General features: G+C 37.7%; 5 protein-coding genes across 5 annotated transcripts; 3 read left to right on the plus strand and 2 right to left on the minus strand.

The window, feature by feature from the left end:
- Positions 1 to 505: 505 nt before the first annotated feature.
- LOC133837948 (juvenile hormone esterase-like) lies at positions 506 to 2412 on the minus strand. The gene is made up of 4 exons (XM_062268862.1): positions 1368 to 2412; positions 991 to 1314; positions 802 to 934; positions 506 to 734 (listed from the first exon to the last, which is right to left on the minus strand). Exons 1-4 carry the CDS (start codon positions 2380 to 2382, stop codon positions 545 to 547), a joined length of 1662 nt encoding a protein of 553 aa, XP_062124846.1. The 5' UTR covers positions 2383 to 2412; the 3' UTR covers positions 506 to 544.
- A 542-nt stretch (positions 2413 to 2954) lies between these two features.
- On the minus strand, positions 2955 to 5470 carry LOC133837833 (arrestin domain-containing protein 17). Its single transcript, XM_062268729.1, has 3 exons — positions 5238 to 5470; positions 3434 to 4453; positions 2955 to 3372 (listed from the first exon to the last, which is right to left on the minus strand). The coding sequence occupies exons 1-3, from the start codon at positions 5350 to 5352 to the stop codon at positions 3101 to 3103; spliced, it is 1407 nt and encodes a 468-aa protein (XP_062124713.1). The 5' UTR covers positions 5353 to 5470; the 3' UTR covers positions 2955 to 3100.
- A 446-nt stretch (positions 5471 to 5916) lies between these two features.
- Positions 5917 to 8050, plus strand: LOC133837834 (arrestin domain-containing protein 3-like). The gene is made up of 5 exons (XM_062268730.1): positions 5917 to 6154; positions 6435 to 6581; positions 6651 to 6859; positions 6920 to 7520; positions 7579 to 8050. Exons 1-5 carry the CDS (start codon positions 6040 to 6042, stop codon positions 7800 to 7802), a joined length of 1296 nt encoding a protein of 431 aa, XP_062124714.1. The 5' UTR covers positions 5917 to 6039; the 3' UTR covers positions 7803 to 8050.
- Positions 8051 to 8373: 323 nt separating this feature from the next.
- On the plus strand, positions 8374 to 11288 carry LOC133837591 (arrestin domain-containing protein 2-like). Its single transcript, XM_062268393.1, has 5 exons — positions 8374 to 8704; positions 9789 to 9932; positions 9993 to 10204; positions 10265 to 10835; positions 10890 to 11288. The coding sequence occupies exons 1-5, from the start codon at positions 8590 to 8592 to the stop codon at positions 11114 to 11116; spliced, it is 1269 nt and encodes a 422-aa protein (XP_062124377.1). The 5' UTR covers positions 8374 to 8589; the 3' UTR covers positions 11117 to 11288.
- Positions 11289 to 11449: 161 nt separating this feature from the next.
- LOC133837592 (arrestin domain-containing protein 17) lies at positions 11450 to 13857 on the plus strand. The gene is made up of 5 exons (XM_062268394.1): positions 11450 to 11852; positions 12489 to 12617; positions 12674 to 12891; positions 12957 to 13533; positions 13592 to 13857. Exons 1-5 carry the CDS (start codon positions 11738 to 11740, stop codon positions 13774 to 13776), a joined length of 1224 nt encoding a protein of 407 aa, XP_062124378.1. The 5' UTR covers positions 11450 to 11737; the 3' UTR covers positions 13777 to 13857.
- Positions 13858 to 19856: the final 5999 nt, after the last annotated feature.

A 19856-nucleotide genomic window follows, 5' to 3' on the forward strand; every position in this document is an offset into this window, starting at 1 on the left:
TCTGTCCGTCTGTCCGTATAAACACCTAGATCTCAGAGACTATAAGCGATAGAGCTATAATTTTCCGACAGCATTTGTTATGTTTGCACGCAGAGCAAGTTTGTTTCAAACCACGCCCACTTCCGCCCCCGCAAATCAAAAAAATCGAATAACAAGCCTAATTTTAAAGCTAGAATTTTGGTATATACAATAATTACTAAATTACAATTTGGTTGCGATCAGATAAAAATTGTGGAAGTTATTAAAGTAATACTTTCGTATGGACAAAAACGCCTATTTACTAGGGCTCTTAGTTGCTTTGGCCGACAATCTGGTACATTGTGCCGTCTATGGTATATTTTGAATGGTGTACTATATCGATATACCAAACATACCATTTGGTATATTTTTAATATTTTTAGTATTTGCGGTATATTTTGAAAATTACATCGTAATATTTTGCCTTTATTAAAAAATGGGTAGCGGGTATCTCACAGTCGAGCACACTCGACTATAACTTTCTTACTTGTTTTTTTTTTTTTATAGATTTGTATATTTGTTTGTGTTATATACTCGATTTATTGTCTCCAGTGGGAATCGGAAATAATTTATCCCAAAACTTGTAACGCTGCTCATTGATGTTGCCAGTTTTGATAGTCATTTCTTCATCAATCTCTAAATATTTTGGATTTTCAGTATTATATAATGGCCAGTTTAAATCGCACAAATATTTATCAGTTGAATTATTAGGATTGCTAAAATATATCAATAATTATTATAATTTTTCACTAGTGTAAATATAAAATGAATATTATTATTTACCTAGTTGAAGCAAATCCAGTCCACATACGCGTAAGTCGTTCGATAGTCGTATTTTCAGGATCGGTTATATTAAAGAGGGGAGATATGAGCGGCACTTGGAACAGATATATGAGCTCATCGTGATGCATCGCCCCTACAATATAAGTAGTATGTCGAATATGTATTCACTTCAGAAATAAATCTACTTACCAAAAGTTTTATTAGTCTCAGGATCTTTAAGAAAACTGTAGCGTCCTTTGTAGCGGAAATAATATGTATAAATCGGTGTATGAGGAGCCATCAGGCGCATAAATCGATTGTATCCAACACCAATAATTGCATCACTGTATAGTCTTCCAAGGGCTAGTAATGAACCAGGATTCTCAATAGCTTCACCACCGAGATATTCGTTGCGAAGAGCAGCACTTATTTCCTTAGAGTGGAGTGTGCCCCGTTCATATAGCAATACTATCGGTGCATAACGCTCCCAGTCGGAATTCAGCATGCCACGTATTGTATCATTTCGCAGATCAACTATAAACTGAATGAGATTATCCATAATCCGGAAGTGGAAGAAAAATACTCACAGAATGCGCCTGACATAAACTCGAACTCGGTTATACCCGAAATGAGAGGCACCTTATAGAAGTTTCCACTATGCGCAGTTTTATGAGGTTCTTCTATAAGGAAGCGTTCCTGTCCATGATCCTGCTCCACAACAATTTGCCAGTTTGAGAGGGGATTCCAGCCAAATTCAAACATACCATTGTAAGAGGTAACAAAGTCCATCATAGGTTTCTCGCGGAGGCAGCTGACCAAATCTTTTAGAGGTGTTTCCGGACACTTCAGTAAACGAGCCTGACGCTGAGCCACCACTATATCCGATGTATTATAGGCATATCTTCCATATGGCGATGCACTCATACAGATTCCCCGATGAAATAGTCCTCTAGACATTGGCGATAACATGTGTAATGCTATACTCACACTTCCCGCACTGTATCCTAGTAATGTAACTGATTTTGGGTCACCTCCAAAGTGATGAATATGCTGTTGAATCCAGCGAAGTGCCAGCACTTGATCCTTGAGTCCTGCATTTCCAGGTGCATCTGCACTGTCTGTGGCGAGAAATCCTAGTGTACCCAGTCGATAATTCAGTGAGACTAGGACACAATCACGATCCATTAAATTGGCTGGACCTGCAAGATATTTGCTCTGCCCAGAGAACACATAGAAGCCACCTGGATGCAGAAATACAATCACAGGCAAGCGAGCACTTTTATTTAAGTTCTTCGTGTAGACGTTGAGACGTAGACAGTCTTCAGAGACATCCGTCATGTTGTCCCAGGGCTGAGGACACATGGGACCATCCTGACTAGCATCAAATGTAGCGGGTGCCCATGGCTTCACAGGTTTTGGATTCTTGAAACGCAACTCCCCAAGAGGCGGCTCTGCATAGCGTATGCCGCGAAAGGCATGGAATGGAACTCCCAGCCTTGAAGTTAAATTGACGCCATGAATCCGACCCAGATCCAAGTCGACGTCAACGCCTAATACGCCTGAGTGGAAACACAGGCACGCGATCACGAATAAACTGAACATCTTTAAGCTACGATGCAGTTCTTACTGATTTTACTCAAGTGCAAGTTTGTTTATTTATAGGGCAAGTAAATGGTTCTCAGAACTCAATTCGTGGTTTTACCCAGCGCCGTTCTCTGATCGATTCAGATTAAAATTACGAAACTTCTGAGCTTTGTTGAATGACTGTGTCAGTTGTCTTTATACGTTCTGGTAGTATAGAATATTATATTTCGGATAAGCTCTTGATTAACAACTGACTAAAAATTGTTTAGTAGTTTCTTATGGCTTAAGAGATAAAAGTTGTATGAGGTTTTTTAAATACTAAGAGATATTTTCGCTCATTTGAGTCAACAGGTGTGCTAAGAGAGAAATTCTCTTAGTATACAACTGCGTTTATATGCATTCGTTTTATTATGCTAAACCAGGCGTTGAAATGTGGAACGAATACAAATGAACTGTTAGATACATTTGTTTGTAAATGCATTTCTTATAGACCAATATTCAATTTTGCAGTTTTTCAAATAAATGAAGTTGTAGTAGAAATGAAGTTCTTTCGTTTCGTCAATCGACTTGTGACATTATAAAATACAGATTTTATATGCTTGTTTATTTATTTGATATCTTTGCAAGATATTTTGCAAACAATAACGTACCCGCATACAAGCTTCATATATAGCACATGTCTCTAGTTGAAAATATAAATACTGTAAAGATAAGATATGGGTGACTGATAAATTTCTCAAATCTCGACCGGCGATTCCACTGGCTCTCTCTCCTGTTGCCTACTTTGGCTTTGGTCTTTCATTGGCTGCTTCTTCTGATCATTCTGCTCAGCTCGTCTACGTCGACGGTGGCGTTTCTTAGGTGGGGGATTAGGGGGTGGACTTTGGAATGTATCCACATCAAAGACGGGATATCGAGGAGTGAAACGAGCCGCCTCACTCACAGTGTTGGCATCCGTGTCCGCTATATCGGCGGTCATGAACATTGCCTGTTCGTAGGTTGGTGGGGCTGAAGTAATAAATAGAACGTAATCAATGGAAAACCACTTTAAATCACTTAAATAACTTACGTCGATCTGGTACTACATTATCCTCAATTTCAAATTCATCGTCTCCATCTTCTGGTAGCTCATAATCCTCTAGTTCCTCTGTTTGCTCGTAGCCTCCGTTTTGAATTCCAGCAGCGAGTTCCATGGCTCTGGCTGAGGTGCTTGGCAATTCGTTGGGCAGAGGGGCGCAGACTGGTGAAGCAGCTGGTCCAACGGTGACCAATGGTACATTGCCAATGGTAATGGGTATAACGACTTTCGGATTGGCCATCAGCCAGTTCATGACCGCAATAATGCGCACTTCATACGACACTCGCACCACCTTGCTGAGATGTTCACATGTAGGAGCCGTGGCTGGAATGCGGAATGATTCCGTGTACGACTTCTGGCAGTGATGAGCAACAGGACCACTCTCGCGCTTGGCCAGCATAATCTTCTCGGAAACAGTTTGCATTGCAGGAATATCGGCTGTGTAGGTGGCGCGTAGGTAGAGCATGATCATTAGTTTGGAGCAGTCGACACTTGAGTCATTGCGCACATCGGCGTGAATGAGCATAAACTGCCCAGGCACATAGCCTTGCTGCTGCAGAGTCACCTTGATGTGCACCGGTTTCGCGTACATGAAGCAAAAGTATTCCATGGCCTCACTGCTGGCCGGTTCACGCAGTATTTTATTTTCCTGATTTAGATCGAGCAATTTCAGCACTGTGAATCCCACGTTGGTGGTGCGATTTGAGGCACCGGCACGTATAAATATCACCTTGGCCAGATAACGTATATGTCCATAAATACCCTCGAACGATGATGGACAATGGTTGGGTATGGGACAGGCAAACGTGTAGGTGTAGGTGCCAGCCTCGATGGTCATCGTCTGGCCTTGCTCAGAACCCATCAAATATGTCGTCGAGGCGATATAATCCTCTCGACCAGTAAAGAAACGCTTGCGTCCAGGCTTAAAGTTCGCCTGGTTGGTGGCCAGCGTGCGACCATGTTTTCTACGCCACTGAGCGCAGGCATATCCGCAAATCTGTAGTTTAATACCTGTTTAAAGAAGAAAATAAAATATTTATCTTATTGTTGATCAAAAATTTAATATTCGTTATAGAACTCTTAACTTTTAGAAATTCATTTTGATAACCATTTTCAATATTAAGTAGAGTATATAGAGTTAATAGCAGTTTAATATTTATTATAAAACAACGAATGATAAGAAAAGGTATTCTTACTCCTTACCATACAAAAATAGTTTTTATAATAATTTTTCGAGTCGCAGCAGCCAATACTCTCCCTCTCTCTCATTTCTATTAAATGTAGTATTAAACACTAAGAAAAATGGTTAATAGAGCATTTAAATTATTAATAATTCAGTCCTCATTTTTCTGATACTTTATTGAAAAGTCTTTTATTGTTCCTCCACAACTTTCGTATATAAATGACTAACAGTTTTTAGCATTTCCTGAACTTCAGGCCCGTTAAAGTGTTATCAGCCATGTAGATCCCCATCGAAGTCTGCGCCCACTACCAACAACTATAATTTTGTGCTTTGTTTGGCATCAATTATTTAGCATTTGTTTTGTCTGTGCCAATTTCGGGTTATCACCAAATTACGAATGGCATAATGGGTTTGTCGAAAGAAAAACAGAACAGAAAAATCAAACAAACCCAAACACATAACATATAGTTGAGAGATAAGATTGCGGTCTGATAATTGCGAGGCCAATTCACATACATATATACATATATGTATTATATATATGTATGTATGTATAAACGCATATTTGTGCCCATATAATAAAATGAAAGTACTTTGCAAAGGTTCACATACCTCGGAGTTTTTTCGATTTATTAAAATTGACAATCACCTTGCCAGTTACGACTTGGCCTGTAAAATATGTTCCGTGCTCATTTTGGTCGAATGTAATAATACAATTGTTGGACATATTATGGCGCCCGAGGTTCGGTATCGGTTCTCTGTATACTTGTCAAGTATTTTAAATGATATTCGCGTCCTAGGCGTAAAGCTGTCCGAACCAGCTCGTTGTTAAACGCTAACTGAGTTCGTTTCGTGGTACTAACACGATATTTGGAGCCCATAACAATTTCCGTTTGCTATCTTATCACTAATACTCTCTGTAATCCGAGACATCGGTGTTATGATAGACTATATGAGCGCATTTCTGTCTGCCATAGAGAGACGATGACTTTCCTTAAAAGTTCTCTTTGTAAGATATCTTTGACATATATCAAGACCACAAGTGTGCAAGAAGTAAGATATTTGTGTTGAACTTTCAAATTGTATGTTACTATTTTAACAGTACCATATTAACTTTGAACTTCAATTATCTGATATTTCACCTAATGCTACTTAAGCATATGTTAAGTATGTGATTTTTGGTTACAGACATGTCAAGTAAAACATTCTTTTACTGCATAACTAATACATAATAATCATATTGATAAGATAATGTTTGTGAACTTATACGACAAAAAAAGTATTTTTATTTTAAATTCAGTGTGGTTTTAACTGCTTCGCGAAACACTGACAACGTGGAAGACAATAATCATAAATTCTTTTCTTTATGTGCGTTAAAAATAAACGGAAATAGTTCAAAATACTAATTTTAATCATGGTTGTAAGCTGTGAAATTGAGTTTCGGAATAATACCCTCGGCACTTACTATGCGGGTCAGGTTATTTCAGGGACTGTTGTCCTAAATGTGGAGGAAACAGTGATGGTTCAAGGTAAATTTCGAAAGAATAGCACAAACAAAAAAAAGTAAAACGCAATATTTGGAATTTTAAAAGATTGAATGGATCACAAATGTCAAGGTTATTTGTGTGGCCGTACAATATGATTCATGTTTATTTATAACATAGTTATCTATTTTCGAAGCAATTAACGGGGGGAACCCTGTTGGTTCGCTCAGCGCAAACGACAATAAAATAATCAAGTTACAATTGAATTTTTGATTTCATTGAGATTTATAAGAGTACTTACTAATGTATTAATTTCACTATCAAGCTGTCATTTTAAAGATAAGAGGCTATGCTTCGACTTATTGGACAAACTGTAAAACAGATGTTGAGAACAAGACAACTACAGAAAGTTATAGTGGCCATGAAGATTACATTAGATCAAAAGTTGAACTGCTCAAAGCTGAAAGAGTTGGTAAGCCAATGACATCTGATAATAAAATATTGAATAAATCCAATGTTTTTTAATTTGTGCATTCTATAGAAGTCGCCCTTGACCCAGGCAGCCATGTACATAATTTTGCCTGCCAGATTCCTGCCGTGTGTCCGTCCTCCTTTGAAGGTACCTATGGACGTGTGCGCTATATGGTCACTGTTAAGCTTATTCGACCCTGGAAATTCGATCAGATTTTTTCACGCCCCTTTACCGTACTGAAAGTAATGGACCTAAACCGAGAAGGGCTTTTCCTTCGCGTAAGAACATTAATTTATATTCAAACTACATATAGTAAATTATTATTTTTTATATATCAGACGCCTGCTCATTCAGAAGACCAGAAAACGTACAATTGTTGGCCATGTCGCTCGGAGCCACTTAGACTGCATTTATCACTACCCCAAAGAGGATATGTTCCAGGTCAGACCATGCCAGTGACATTGCTGGTAACCAACGATAGTCACGTGCGCCTGGAAGAAATCAAAGCGAGCTTGGTAATGATGGTGCTTTACTACAGCCAATGCAGTGTGGAAACGATCAGCGAGAGATTTGTGGTCAGCAACAAACAAGGCGAGGGTGTCACAAAGAACTCCAAGAAAGAGTTCACCTTCGACCTTCATGTACCAGCAACACCGCCCACTTGCTTTGACTTGTGTCGCATCATTCAGATTGCTTACCAAGTGGAGGTGGAGACTAAAGCTAAGGGTTGGCACATTAACGAGAGAGTTCACATGCCAGTGACCATTGGAAATGTGCCTCTTACACGACAGCTAGTACAACAGCAGCCACGCCCACTTTCTGTCGAAGTTGAGGTCGTAGCACAACAACTGAATGAAAAGGCATTGGTATTGCTGGAAGATCCAGATTCTCAGCCTCCTCTAGCTACTCCCAATCCTTGGGCTGTAGATGATACTATACGTGAGTTCATTCAATATTAATTCGTCTCTTCATGTATTATAAATATTCACTTTTATAGCGCCGCCAAGCTATGCCGAGGCCATGCACATCGTACGTCCCGTTTTAATAAAACCTCCCAGGACAACTCCAAGCAATAAAAAGGTGGTCAACCCATCATGCACACAGAATGAGGAGGAATGTGACTTTACTCCGCTTTACGCCGTGTTTGATATAACGAGTCCCATAGAACAACTTCAGGATCAACAGAGCACAGAGAATGCTAATGGCAGCACCTGGATATGAGAAATGGTCATATTGAAATGTCCATACAAACTGAAGTTAATTATAGTTTATTGACTCGTAAACTAAACGTATATTTTATATATTTTCCAGGCTTCAATGTAGTCATATGTAGTTTAAACAAATATTTATTTATACTGCAGGTATTCGATTACGTCTCTGTTGATGTTGCATGCGATTGTTGCATTAAGTTTATCAACATACGACTATAAAATTATACACTGCAATAAATTTATATTGATTTGAAAAATTCAATAATTGGAGTAATTTTAATATTAATTAAAATACTACTAGTGAATAAAAAATTGAACGGCAAATATATAAAATGTCTCGATCATTTTGTATACAAAAAATATATTTTGCAAGGTTTAACGCAGTTTCAAACCAGTGTTTGCCGATGGTACCACAAAAATCACCCCGCTATCAGATATTTCTGTATGCAGTGCACTTGGCGAAATGTATAATTTATAATTGTCACACGCGATAAGATAAAACATTGTCCATTGGACACACAAGGAAAGGTTTGTTTCAATTTCAGTTTGTTTCAGCTGAGTAAATGGGAATGTTTCTCTTGCCACGGAACTTGCCAAACTTGTTGCGCTCACGCGAAGCGAGCGTATGAGTTATAATTACAATCAAATCAGTCGTGTTTTGGATTCCGATTGCGGCAAGTGCGATTCGCCGCGGAGAAGCAAATAAAATTAAGTGCCTATACTTAATTGTTGACAATCGATTGAGAGTTAGAGTCGTGAATTCATTTAGTCGTGTTTGCATATTGTAACATCGCATAATGGGTGTCACCTGCGTAATTGACTTCGATAACAATCCCTATGGCACATACTTTGCTGGCCAAGTGGTAACCGGCAAAGTTACATTGAAATTGGACAAATTGAAACTAGCTAAAGGTAAATGAAAGTTCTACTAAAGTATAAAACGCAAAATTGTGCAACTTTGTTTGATACTGAAGTGTCTCAGTGTTCTTTCCCATGACTCATTCTTATCTTATCGAGCAAAGATTTTAAGACTGTTTGTGACAATATTATATATTCTGAGGATAGACCAGTAGGTTAGCATGGTGATTCATCATTATAAAAGTGTAATGGCACGCGCAAAATTTTATAAGCTGATTGCTTTTAACAGGTTGCGATTACTGCTATTAATCGATTATACTGTATTTAGTTGATATTAAGCCTGTTTAATAAAGACTACTACACAATTTGTTTTGGAAAAAAAGTACCATAGAGATTGGTAATGATAAATAAATAATCTAATGAGGCAAAGATTACTAAAGTATTTTAAAATGATTAAACAAGTAACAAAATTATAGTCGAGTGTGCTCGACCGTTAGATGCTCGCTACCCATTTTGAATAAAACCTTAAAATGTGCCAAATTAATATACTATAAAAAATACAAAAATATACCGAATGGTTTATTTGGCATATTGATATAGTATTACACTCAAATATACCATAGATTACTTAACATTCTAAATTATCAGGCAAAGCAACTCAGACCCTATTGCAGAAGGAGTTTTTTGTCAAAGAAAAGTATTTCTTAAATAACTTCTACAATTTTTATCTGATCGCATCCAAATTTTCAGGAAAAATACAATAGGTCTTTTTATCTGCACCAAAATTTATTAAATTAATATACATACTTTATTGGGACGCATATGCCTTCGTCTGCCTGCTACATGCACATAGTTATAAGACACATCTATCCTATGGGTCACTAACCATAAATGTGCTAAACTGTACATTTTTTACTCACAAATTATGTAAACTGTTAAATGAAATTTCCTAGGATGTGAATAAAACTAATAAGAAATAAAGCATGTACATCTACAGTCTACAGTCTACATTGTAGACTTAAATATTTGTTTTGCTTTTAAAGTTAACAAAATGTTTACCTTTCTACAAGTATTTATAAATAAAAATATTGATTACAAATAAATAATAACAAACTTATCCATAATTCTTTCAATTTAGCTGTTACTTTAAACATTAATGGATTTGCTGAAACACAGTGGACAGAATCAAGGGGCACTGGTAAAGATAGAACTACCGATACATATCGAGGACGCGAGGACTACATAGCATCCCAGACTTACTTAGTGGGTTCTAATTTCAGTAGTAAGTATCTGATCCAGTTTTCATAAGTTCTCTCACCTAACAAGTATTTTATGTTCTTAGCGGAAGTTTCCCTTGAGCCCGGTGTCCACGTCTATAACTTTACTTGCCAGATTCCCGCCACTTGTCCCTCTTCCATCGAGGGACACTTTGGCAGAATTCGCTATATGACAAAAGTGTCTATTGTGCGGCCGTGGAAATTTGATCAATCTTACACACGATGCTTTACGGTACTCAAAATGATGGATTTGAACTACGACAGTCCAATACTGAGGGTAAGTATGCAATGTGAAAAGGGTTAAGAACAGAAATACAATGTGAAATTATTTGTTTAGGTACCCGCTCATTGCGAGAGCCTTAAGACCTATTGCTGTTGGCCCTGTACATCGGATCCGCTACAACTGCAATTGACGCTGCCTCAGACTGGCTTCGTGCCGGGTCAGATTTGCATTGTGGATATGCTGGTCACCAATGACAGTCACATACGTGTAGAGCAGATGCAGATCAGTCTGGTAATGATGGTTACTTACCATGCCTCGCATTTCGCGAGAACCTCCTCCAAAAATGAGCGAATTGTCGTCACCAAGCTAATGGGCGATCCTGTTCCTAATCATTGCAAGAAACAATTTAAATACTCTCTCCGTCTGCCCGCCACACCACCAACTTGCTTTAATCTATGCCGCATTATTCAGATTGCATATCAGGTTGAGGTGGAGGCCAAAGTGAAGGGTTTTCATAGGAATGAGGTTGTGAAAGTACCTTTGACTATTGGCAGTGTGCCGTTGACCGAGCACCTGCAGATGCAGCCAAGGAATCTGCAAGGTTATCCAGCTCAAACTCTGGATGTGGCAGGACTGGAATATTCTTCAGAGATAGCCACAGCGCCTCCTGGCTCTCCAGGCATTCGTAAGTCGAAGCACATATGTGTAATATTTAATAATAATAAACGTATTATTTTAGCACCCCCTAACTACGAGGAAGCTGTGCATATGCGCTCTACATTGGGTGGCAAGAGCAATGAAGAGTTTGAAGGAAGCGCACCGCCAAATACTATTAGCTTGGATGGCTCCGATTTTAGTCCACGCTATCCCATATTTAATATTCCGACAGCACCCATGGATGGCACGGACAATAATAATGAAAACTTTAACAGCGACTCAAATGCAAACAAAGGCACTTGGCTTTGACCATGGAATCACATTGGACTGCAAAATACAGGATACAATATAGAACCCAAGGTTGTCTAGTCGTTATTGAGATCGGATTTACAGCTAAAATAACCAGAAAACTACTGATATCTGGAATGGCCATCAGTGTTAAACAGAATTAGCACATTCAAAATAAAAAAATCGTTCATTATTTTTATGTTTAAATCTGCAAAAATTCTCAAGAGTTTACTCGTGTTTTCTTCGTTTATTTCCGCATTGCTTACATTATTCGAGGCGTAAGGGCGCCTTATCATTAGTTCAGCATAAATTTGAACATAGCACACAGAGTGCTAACCATTGTCAAGGTTTATTCAGTTGCGATAACTGCGTATCACTTGAGGGATAACATTTAACTCTTCTACGGTCCGATTCCATTTTGTTGCGTTCATACGATACGAACTTGCGTCCAGCCTTATCGCTTATCTTTTTCCACAATTATAGCAAACAGTCGGTCTACGACCAAATGCGACCCACGCACTCATTGTTCACACCTACTTAAATTAGTCGCGACTCGTTGTTGAGCCTAAATGTGTTGCTCTCGGACTTCGTCGGTTTGTGAATCGAGTATTTAAATAATTTTGTGAGCTTCCGTTTGATAAAATGGTTGTTACGTGTGATATTAGCTTCGATAATAATAAGGATGGCACATTCTATGCCGGACAGTTGGTTACCGGATGTGTGACCCTAAAATCGGATAAAATCAAGGAGGTGCAAGGTATATAGTCGCATGCTTTTTGCGAATATGAAAAACTGCCCTGTTCGACGGGGACAAAGTTAAGTGCCTTGGCATTTTACGTATCAGGAATTTAGATGTCGGCGAATGAAATTTTCCTTACATATTATAAATACCTTGACGATAGCGATAAATGTGTTGGTTTTGGTATATAATACGCTGATAGACTAAATAAATGTATATATTACTTTATGACGACATTGATTTAGATAATAATTCGTTTTTATTTTTTTTGCGAGTGCCATGAAGGAATGTTAAAACTTCCTAGATAAGAATTGTTTATAAATAAATATGAGGTATTTAATCAACTTGCACTGCGAATTATAGTTTGTGAGTACTAAGTGCTTTTAACCTTTTGGCGTGTGTATAAGACCATTAAAAATGCTTATCAAAGTCGGTTATTTTAAGGCTGTGTTATTAGAAATTCGAATGGCCTTTGCTGAGCCAATTTTCTGCTTATTTACTGCTCATTAAAACGTGGTTAAGAAATCATTTTATGATTTCTGTTAATATTTACCGGCAATAAATTGTTTGTCTGCCGGCAGCTTATCACCATTAGGACGGATTATATCATATTGTTGATAATAAAGCAATTTTAAAACTTTATCTATACGGCAGCTGCACTAGTCAAAGTCGTTGGTTATTCAATTACGAAATGGAGCGAACGGAAGATGGCATCAACAAATCTGTTTGCCGGTCGAGAGGAGTATTTATCATCGCAAACTTATTTATTGGGATCTGAGCAGAGTAAGCTATTCAATTTTTTTTGTCATAAATATTTCTAAATAATATTATTTAAATAGGCAACGACAGACATGCCATACAAGCGGGAGTGCATAATTATAATTTTGCCTGCCAGCTGCCCTATCAGTGTCCTTCGTCCTTCGAGGGTCGGTATGGTTGTATTCGATATATAGTCAAGGTGTTATTGATCAGACCCTGGAAATTTGATCAGGCTTATACACACGGTATTACAGTTCTTAAAATGATGGACCTAAACACTGAAACGCCTCAGTTGAAGGTGAGTTTATAGCAAGAATATAATCTAGACTTCAGCTAGAATTCATCGATAACTTTCTTTTGTAGCGTACCGCCCACAGTGAGAACTATCGCACATTCTGCTGTGGACCCTGCAAAACGGAGCCCATTAAAATGGAGCTGAATTTACCACAAGCAGGTTATGTTCCCGGTCAGCGTATTCCTGTCACAGTGGTTGTCATCAACAACAGCAATGTGGCTGTCTCCGAGTTGCGACTTTCACTCGTCATGTTGGTCAGGTACTTTAGCCTGACGCCAGAACATTCGCGTGTGGATAGAATTGTAATATCCAAGGCCAAAGGTGATTCCATACTGCGACAATCCACGCGATCCCTGACAATCGATATGGACGTCCCCAGCACGCCGCCAACATGTGTTGCCCTCTGCAATCTGATACAAATCGCATACCATCTGGAGGTGGAGGCAGTAATCAAAAGCCTACGAGAGAAGCAACTGATAACGATGCCCATCACAATTGGTACCTTTCCTCTTGCCGTAGCTACGGAAAATGGTGTTGTGCGACAACAGCCACCAAGGCGTAGTGGACGTTATGAGTTGCCGGAGAACGAGCTGCCTGTTGTGAGAGCAATATCAAGCGAATTGAGACAAGACTCTCGAGATATTGGTAAGCAAAAGTGAAATTCTTGTTGAATAATTTTTAATCCATATATTTAATTGTTTAGCTCCGCCAAAGTACGTGGAGTCAAAGCACACGTTGCGTGGTAATATTAATGAGGAGGAGCTCCATGCTTTTGGCCTCAACGAATTTGCGCCCTTATATCCCGTTTACAGTATTCCCAGTCCAGCGCCTGTTATTTCTCCCAACAGTCAGAATATTGGATTCGTTAACCAAAGCTTTGAGAAATAAACTTTGTCAAGGGGTGCGTCGAAAGCTCTTGGCTGTGCTTTTATTTGTGAAATATATGTATGTGTCTGTAATACAGACTTTGTAAATTCTAAAAAGTTCGTTTGCATTTGGGACAGCAAAAAGCTCTTATACCCCGAGGCTTCAATATGTGCTTTTATTATGTTCGTCTCAGATATTTGCTAGACTTTATCCTTCTATATTGTGTATTACAACAACATTTATAAGGGTTGAAAGTGTGAGTTGTATGTATAACAGAGCGAATTTTCCTCCTTTTAAAGGGACTATATGAGTATAACAGATTGTGTTGGTACCAATTGTGGGAACAGTTCCAATTTTTATACAAGTCATGTTGTCAAGTATATTTAGATCTTTACTATTCACTTGGCTTTGTTATATAGTATGTCTTTCGGGGATTTTATAAAACATGGTCACAATAATTTTGGGGTTTCCAATTGGGAATTTAAGCAGTTAGGAAAAAAACGTACATTTGTCAGACAATCATTTAATAAAGAAGTAAAAGACAGTGTGACTTTCTTAACAGTTTAAAACTAAATTTATGACTTTTTGTTAAATTAGAATATCTGAGAATTGGGCATATTACTAATGCCGGCTGGCAACCATTCGTATATAACAGAATATACTTTAAGAAAACCTAACTAAAGGCTAACCATTGCAAATTGTGTAGGATAGTATTATAACTTGAATGAAAATTGCACAGTTTATGATATACCAGTTTATGCTGCTTAGCCAAGAACATTATAAAAAGGATTTTTATAGGTTTGCGTGTAATAAAGTTGGTATTTAACAGAAATGTACAAATGTTAAAACATAAAAGTTTTACAAATACCGATTTCCAATTTAATCTAATGTTTCTAACAGTTTTACATGTTAGTATTCTTGACTATAATGATAGTATAGTATATATTTCATATAAGAGAATTAAGTCATGACGTGCCATACTGGAAAGTTGCACTGCTTGCTCTTGAATCCTTGTCCCAAAATGTCTGTTAAGTTGGAAGTTACAAATGTTGTACTGCTTATTAGAAAATCAGGAACTGCTTTATGTTATGAAGCATAAAATTTATTTAAATATTCAAAAACAAGTCATATAGCTTTCCTCAAATGGAAGTATATGACTACAAAATCTGAAGCAGCCAAATCATTAGTTTTAGTAATTTTAAGGCTTGTAATTCTTTACAGTAAATAAATAATAGACATAATACTTATAATTTCCATGAAAATTAAATTAATTTAATTAAGTCAAAATTACTAATTTTCTAAACAGTTTTTTTTTTGGTGTGATTTAAGACATTTATTGATTTCGGTTAATTATTTCTTAATACCTTTTAATGGCAGAATAAGTCGCATCCTTTAATGCCCGTCTGTCAGCAGACTTGCGATAACAAGCACATCGCATGAGGATTAAGTTTTAATCAGCTCGACTACACAGTGATACTATCTGCATGGGTTACCATAAAAGTCAGAACTAAGCCCTAGCCTACGCTCAAACAGTCAACTCAAACTAACACCAGAGCAGAGCAGAACAAGGGGACACCTAACACATCCATAAAACAGAACTTCACTATTCCAGTATGTTTAGGTTTTTATCGTTGCCTTCTCAGGGGGCAGGAATTATACTCAGCTGGGACGCGCTTTAATTGTCCCTTTTTGGTTCTTAAATGCTATGTTTGTCTTTTTGTGTTTTCGTATTTGGTGTTTTGCATTTGTTTGTGTGCTTGTGGTGAGGTCCTCCCTTCCCTCGAAATGCTCTCGAGTTTGTGGTGAGGTAATAGCTCCAACCGAAATGCAAATCTAAAATGTTTTTAAATAGTAACTAGCGACCCGAGTTGTATACAATTCAAAAGTTACAGCCAGCTTAGTCAGATTAGAGCTGCATGTGTTTGTCGGTTTAGTTGTTTCGCACGAGATCAAAAATAAACTCACTGGCATATAAAATGCAACTAATTGATGCATTATTCAAAAACACAACTTGCCTTTTATGTGTGAGCTACAAATTAAGCGAATTTTCGAAAATGTTAACATCTTTTGGCTGCGGGTATTTGTGGCTAGTTCCAAAGTTTCACAGCTAAGCGTCTGTAGTCACGTTAGGAGTCTTACCACGTTTAGTTTCTGCCTATTCCAGTTAACCATATACGCAACGGTAATGGCAATGTGGGCATTAAGTAATTTCCAGTAACGCATGTCGTGCACATACACACCCGCATGTGAATTTGACTCGGATTCCAAGTAGTCAACAAAGCTTGACTGCATGAAATTCTCCCCTGCTGTTCTGAGCTGCTCTGTTGTGTTGTGCGTGTAACTGGCCAACGCACGATGAGAATTTAGCGGTAATTGGCATTTGGTTGGCGGCCGTATCGGCTTTCAAAGCTACATAACATAGATAAACAATAGAGTTGCTATGCGGCTTACTGAAGTTATGCCTCTGTGCCAGCTGATCTGAAGTTAGTGTAACTGGCAGAGATATATACGTGTTTCACTTTAGTCCTAAAATCAGGGTGTACATTAGAGACTGATTTTGTTCCGTACACATATTGAGTACAATGAGGATCTTTATTAAAAAAGCAGGCACAGAACGACTTAATAATGCATTTGTTTACTGTTTATTCTCGCTAACAAGTTAGTTGGCAATTTTTGTCACATCCGCTTCGGACTCGCATATCGACTAACAAGCTTAATTTTGCGCTTGAAATATTTTTATATGACAAAAACACCTACTTACTACAAATGTAAATTTGATTTGACTGACAATTTGATTTTGCATTGTATGGTATATTTATACCTACCCATAGGGTAGAAGGGTATTATAACTTTGGAAATGTATGTAACAGGTAGAAGGAGGCATCTCCGACCCTATAGAGTGTATATATTTTTGATCAGCGTCAACAGCCGAGACGATATAGCCATGTCCGTCTGTCCGTCCGTCCGTATGAAACACTGGATCTCAGAGACTATAAGAGATAGAGCTATAATTTTTTTCGACAGCATTTGTTATAATTTGCAGATCAAGTTTGTTTCAAATTTTGCCACGCCCACTTCCGCCCCCGCAAATCAAAAAAAATCGAATAACAAGCGTAATTTTAAAGCTAGAGTTGGTATATACAATAACTACTATAGTAGTTACGATTCCTGGAAATTTGGTTGCGATCAGATAAAATTTGTGGAAGTTATTAAAGAAATACTTTTGTATGGGCAAAAACACCTACTTACTAGGGGTCTGAGTTGCTGTGGCCGACAATCTGGTACATTGTGCCATGTATGGTATAATGGTGTATTATATCGATATACCCTACATAACATTTGGTATATTTTTTTAGCATTTTTTTTTTAGGTATTTTCGGTATATTTTGAAAAGGCAATATTTTGCCTTTATTAAAATTGGGTAGCGGGTATCTCATAGTCGAGCAGACTCGACTGTAACTTTCTTACTTGTTTTAATTTAAAACTATATCAAAATAACAATATAAAATTAAAACTTTTGGTATACTTTAGTTCATCAATCAGCCTTACCCATTTTTGCTGTGTGCGAAAGCACTTTGTTTTATTACAAATTTTTCTACATGGATCTTTTAAACACAATCAGGGTAGCTTACTGACATGATAATAAATATTTTTAAATCCTGCAGGATTTCTAAATTTCAATTAAATTTTATGCAATTTTTCAAAAGATTTATTGATGTTTCTCAAGTGTTGAAAATTGATTAGCATGCTTAAATAGGTTTTATTTTTTCTGCTGATTTTCGATACACTCGAACACGCAATCAATAGCTGCTTCATATGCCGTCTGATAAACATGTTCTGCTTGACATATAAAATTTCCAAGTTCGACAACAACAACAATTCAAGCGTTTTCGTTTGCGAATGAAACTCAGCATGTTTCTTGTTTATCCATCTACTTTGCACCTTTGCGCCACAAAGCTCGCTACAATTTTTTTTACTTGGCCAGAATTCACACGCTTTTTGTATTCGTGTGTGAGTGTTTGTACGTGTGCACGTGTATACGTTTTGCGGCTTTCACGGGTATTTCACTGCTAGCTGATTGTGCCAGCATCCTTGTTGCTGTTGCTGTTGTTATTTGCTCATTGTGTTTGCGGCTAAAACGCGTCTGGCAACAATCACAAGTGAATTTTCTCCACAAATGAAATTCAGCGGCTCTCCGTAAGTGTTTTATAAGTGTGTGTGTGTGAGTGAGTGAGTGCCTGAGTATCTACGTGTATGTGAGTTGTGTATGCTTGTTTGCATAATGCTTGTGGACTGCGCTCGTGTGTGTGCTGGTGTGTGTGTGTCGAGCAATAAAGATGAGTGGGCACTTGTCATTAGTGCATCTGTTTTGACTTTCAAAGAACCTGACATGTGTACAAGGCAAATCAATTATAGACAAGGGCAATTCAACTGCCCCAAAGAATTCGTTTTCTTATCATACAAATGTCTAAATGGAAATAAAACAAAAAAAATAGCAGAGAAAAGCTCTATTACTCCTCCATATTCCCAAAGAAAATGTAGTGCCGAAGAAGCTTAATTAAATTCTAATGATACAAAAATAAATATCTAACTTTTCCTTGATCTCATTATGAATCCTCTTCCTAGCACTCTCCAACAACATGGTTTGTTTTTTAAACTTCTCTAATGGCTAAAAGTCGTAACGCGTTCGCAGCAAAAACTTCATTGTCACATACTATAGCCACACAACAAGCAACAAAATAAAAAAATAATTGGTGAAAAAATACTCGTATCAACAACAAAGTGCACTAGGAAAATTGCAGCTGGAGAAGTTAAGCCGAGTCACCAAAAGTTTCGCGTCAAAAACACACAAAGCTCTTTCCATGTGGAAATTTTAAGCTACTTTGCAGAGCCGCAAATGAAGGCTTCTCACTAGGATACGCAACCTAAACTATATCTGGTGCTAACAGATGCGAATGAAGCAATTCGGGGTGTGGCATAGCGAGCGCTTCTATTCAATTAAGTACATACAGGTAACAAAAAGCAGACTACCGCCGTTGCACATGAACAACTAACTAAAAGTTTGACTGTCAGTCGAAGTCGAAGTCAAAGTTTATTGCAGCCACAAAATCAATGCAGGGGCAGTGGCTCCTCCTTGTTATGGAATAGAGTTTTCAATCCAACACCCCGGTTCGAAGGTGTGGCCAGATGTCAGCGATGGCAGCTGAGTTGGTTCACCTTGCTCCTCTGTGGTGTTTCTCTAAAATTTCATAAATCAAAGTGGCGCGGGATGCGCGTGCATCGACTCAAGTAACAAGGATGCTGGAAGGAGCAACAAGGATTCAACTTCAACTCACGCCACTGTAATTGCTTTATGCTGTGAAGCGTGACGCGGTCAACAACGCAACGTGAGCAAACCATTTTGATATTACACACTCACACACATATCCTCTAAACTCTCTCACACTCACACGCACACGCACATAGACATATTGTAGTAGATGGCTAGCAGCAAAAGTTGAAAAGTTTTATGATATTTTAGTTATTTGATGCTTTGCCGGAGTTTGAGCGTAACCCCAAGCCCACAACATGTTTTACCGAATTTGTTGCTTACAGTGCATTGATTTTGTAAATGGACACTAGCCAGAGTGAAATAGGGTTTTCACGATGAAAGCGTATCTCATTTTGATCAAAAGACTTTTATCTAAATGACTCAATTTAATTCCTCAACTTAGTAATCTCCTATGAAATATTATTAAATAATATTTTTTTAGTTTTTTTAGTCGTAAAACTTATTAAATTTGTATTTTACTCATCTGAAATTAGAAAATGTGAAAGTGCACTTATTGATATGTATAGTCTATACTTTAAAATACAAATAAATTTGCATACTCGGTTAATTAATTGCAAAATGTTATGCTATAAACCTTTCATGGACAAATTGCAATTTTAATTAACAGGCACATCAATTATTTAGCCTACTGTTGCTACACATGAGTTGCGCTATGCTATGTTAACATTTTCAAAGCTTTTACTTTATGTATATACACACACACACACACACAGAAAGTCATGGACACCTGCCTATGCTAGAAAAGGTTGCTGACAAAGCAAATTAAAAA

The sequence above is a fragment of the Drosophila sulfurigaster genome, chromosome 2R, assembly GCF_023558435.1.
Source record: "Drosophila sulfurigaster albostrigata strain 15112-1811.04 chromosome 2R, ASM2355843v2, whole genome shotgun sequence".
Lineage (NCBI taxonomy): Eukaryota > Metazoa > Arthropoda > Insecta > Diptera > Drosophilidae > Drosophila > Drosophila sulfurigaster.

Excerpts from the sequence above, each read along its gene's own strand:
- LOC133837833 (XM_062268729.1), bottom strand. The coding sequence starts at position 5,352 with ATGTCCAACAATTGTATTATTACATTCGACCAAAATGAGCACGGAACA. Across the intron at positions 4,454-5,237 it reads TAAATCGAAAAAACTCCGAG|GTATTAAACTACAGATTTGC; the intron begins GTATGTGAACCT and ends TTCTTTAAACAG. Across the intron at positions 3,373-3,433 it reads TAATGTAGTACCAGATCGAC|CCCCACCAACCTACGAACAG; the intron begins GTAAGTTATTTA and ends TTATTACTTCAG.
- LOC133837591 (XM_062268393.1), top strand. The coding sequence starts at position 8,590 with ATGGGTGTCACCTGCGTAATTGACTTCGATAACAATCCCTATGGCACA. Across the intron at positions 8,705-9,788 it reads CAAATTGAAACTAGCTAAAG|CTGTTACTTTAAACATTAAT; the intron begins GTAAATGAAAGT and ends CTTTCAATTTAG. Across the intron at positions 10,836-10,889 it reads TCCTGGCTCTCCAGGCATTC|CACCCCCTAACTACGAGGAA; the intron begins GTAAGTCGAAGC and ends GTATTATTTTAG.
- LOC133837948 (XM_062268862.1), bottom strand. The coding sequence starts at position 2,382 with ATGTTCAGTTTATTCGTGATCGCGTGCCTGTGTTTCCACTCAGGCGTA. Across the intron at positions 935-990 it reads TGAGACTAATAAAACTTTTG|GGGCGATGCATCACGATGAG; the intron begins GTAAGTAGATTT and ends CTTATATTGTAG. Across the intron at positions 735-801 it reads ACTGGATTTGCTTCAACTAG|CAATCCTAATAATTCAACTG; the intron begins GTAAATAATAAT and ends GATATATTTTAG.
- LOC133837592 (XM_062268394.1), top strand. The coding sequence starts at position 11,738 with ATGGTTGTTACGTGTGATATTAGCTTCGATAATAATAAGGATGGCACA. Across the intron at positions 11,853-12,488 it reads TAAAATCAAGGAGGTGCAAG|CTGCACTAGTCAAAGTCGTT; the intron begins GTATATAGTCGC and ends TCTATACGGCAG. Across the intron at positions 12,618-12,673 it reads TTTATTGGGATCTGAGCAGA|GCAACGACAGACATGCCATA; the intron begins GTAAGCTATTCA and ends TTATTTAAATAG.
- LOC133837834 (XM_062268730.1), top strand. The coding sequence starts at position 6,040 with ATGGTTGTAAGCTGTGAAATTGAGTTTCGGAATAATACCCTCGGCACT. Across the intron at positions 6,155-6,434 it reads GGAAACAGTGATGGTTCAAG|CTGTCATTTTAAAGATAAGA; the intron begins GTAAATTTCGAA and ends TTCACTATCAAG. Across the intron at positions 6,582-6,650 it reads GCTCAAAGCTGAAAGAGTTG|AAGTCGCCCTTGACCCAGGC; the intron begins GTAAGCCAATGA and ends TGCATTCTATAG.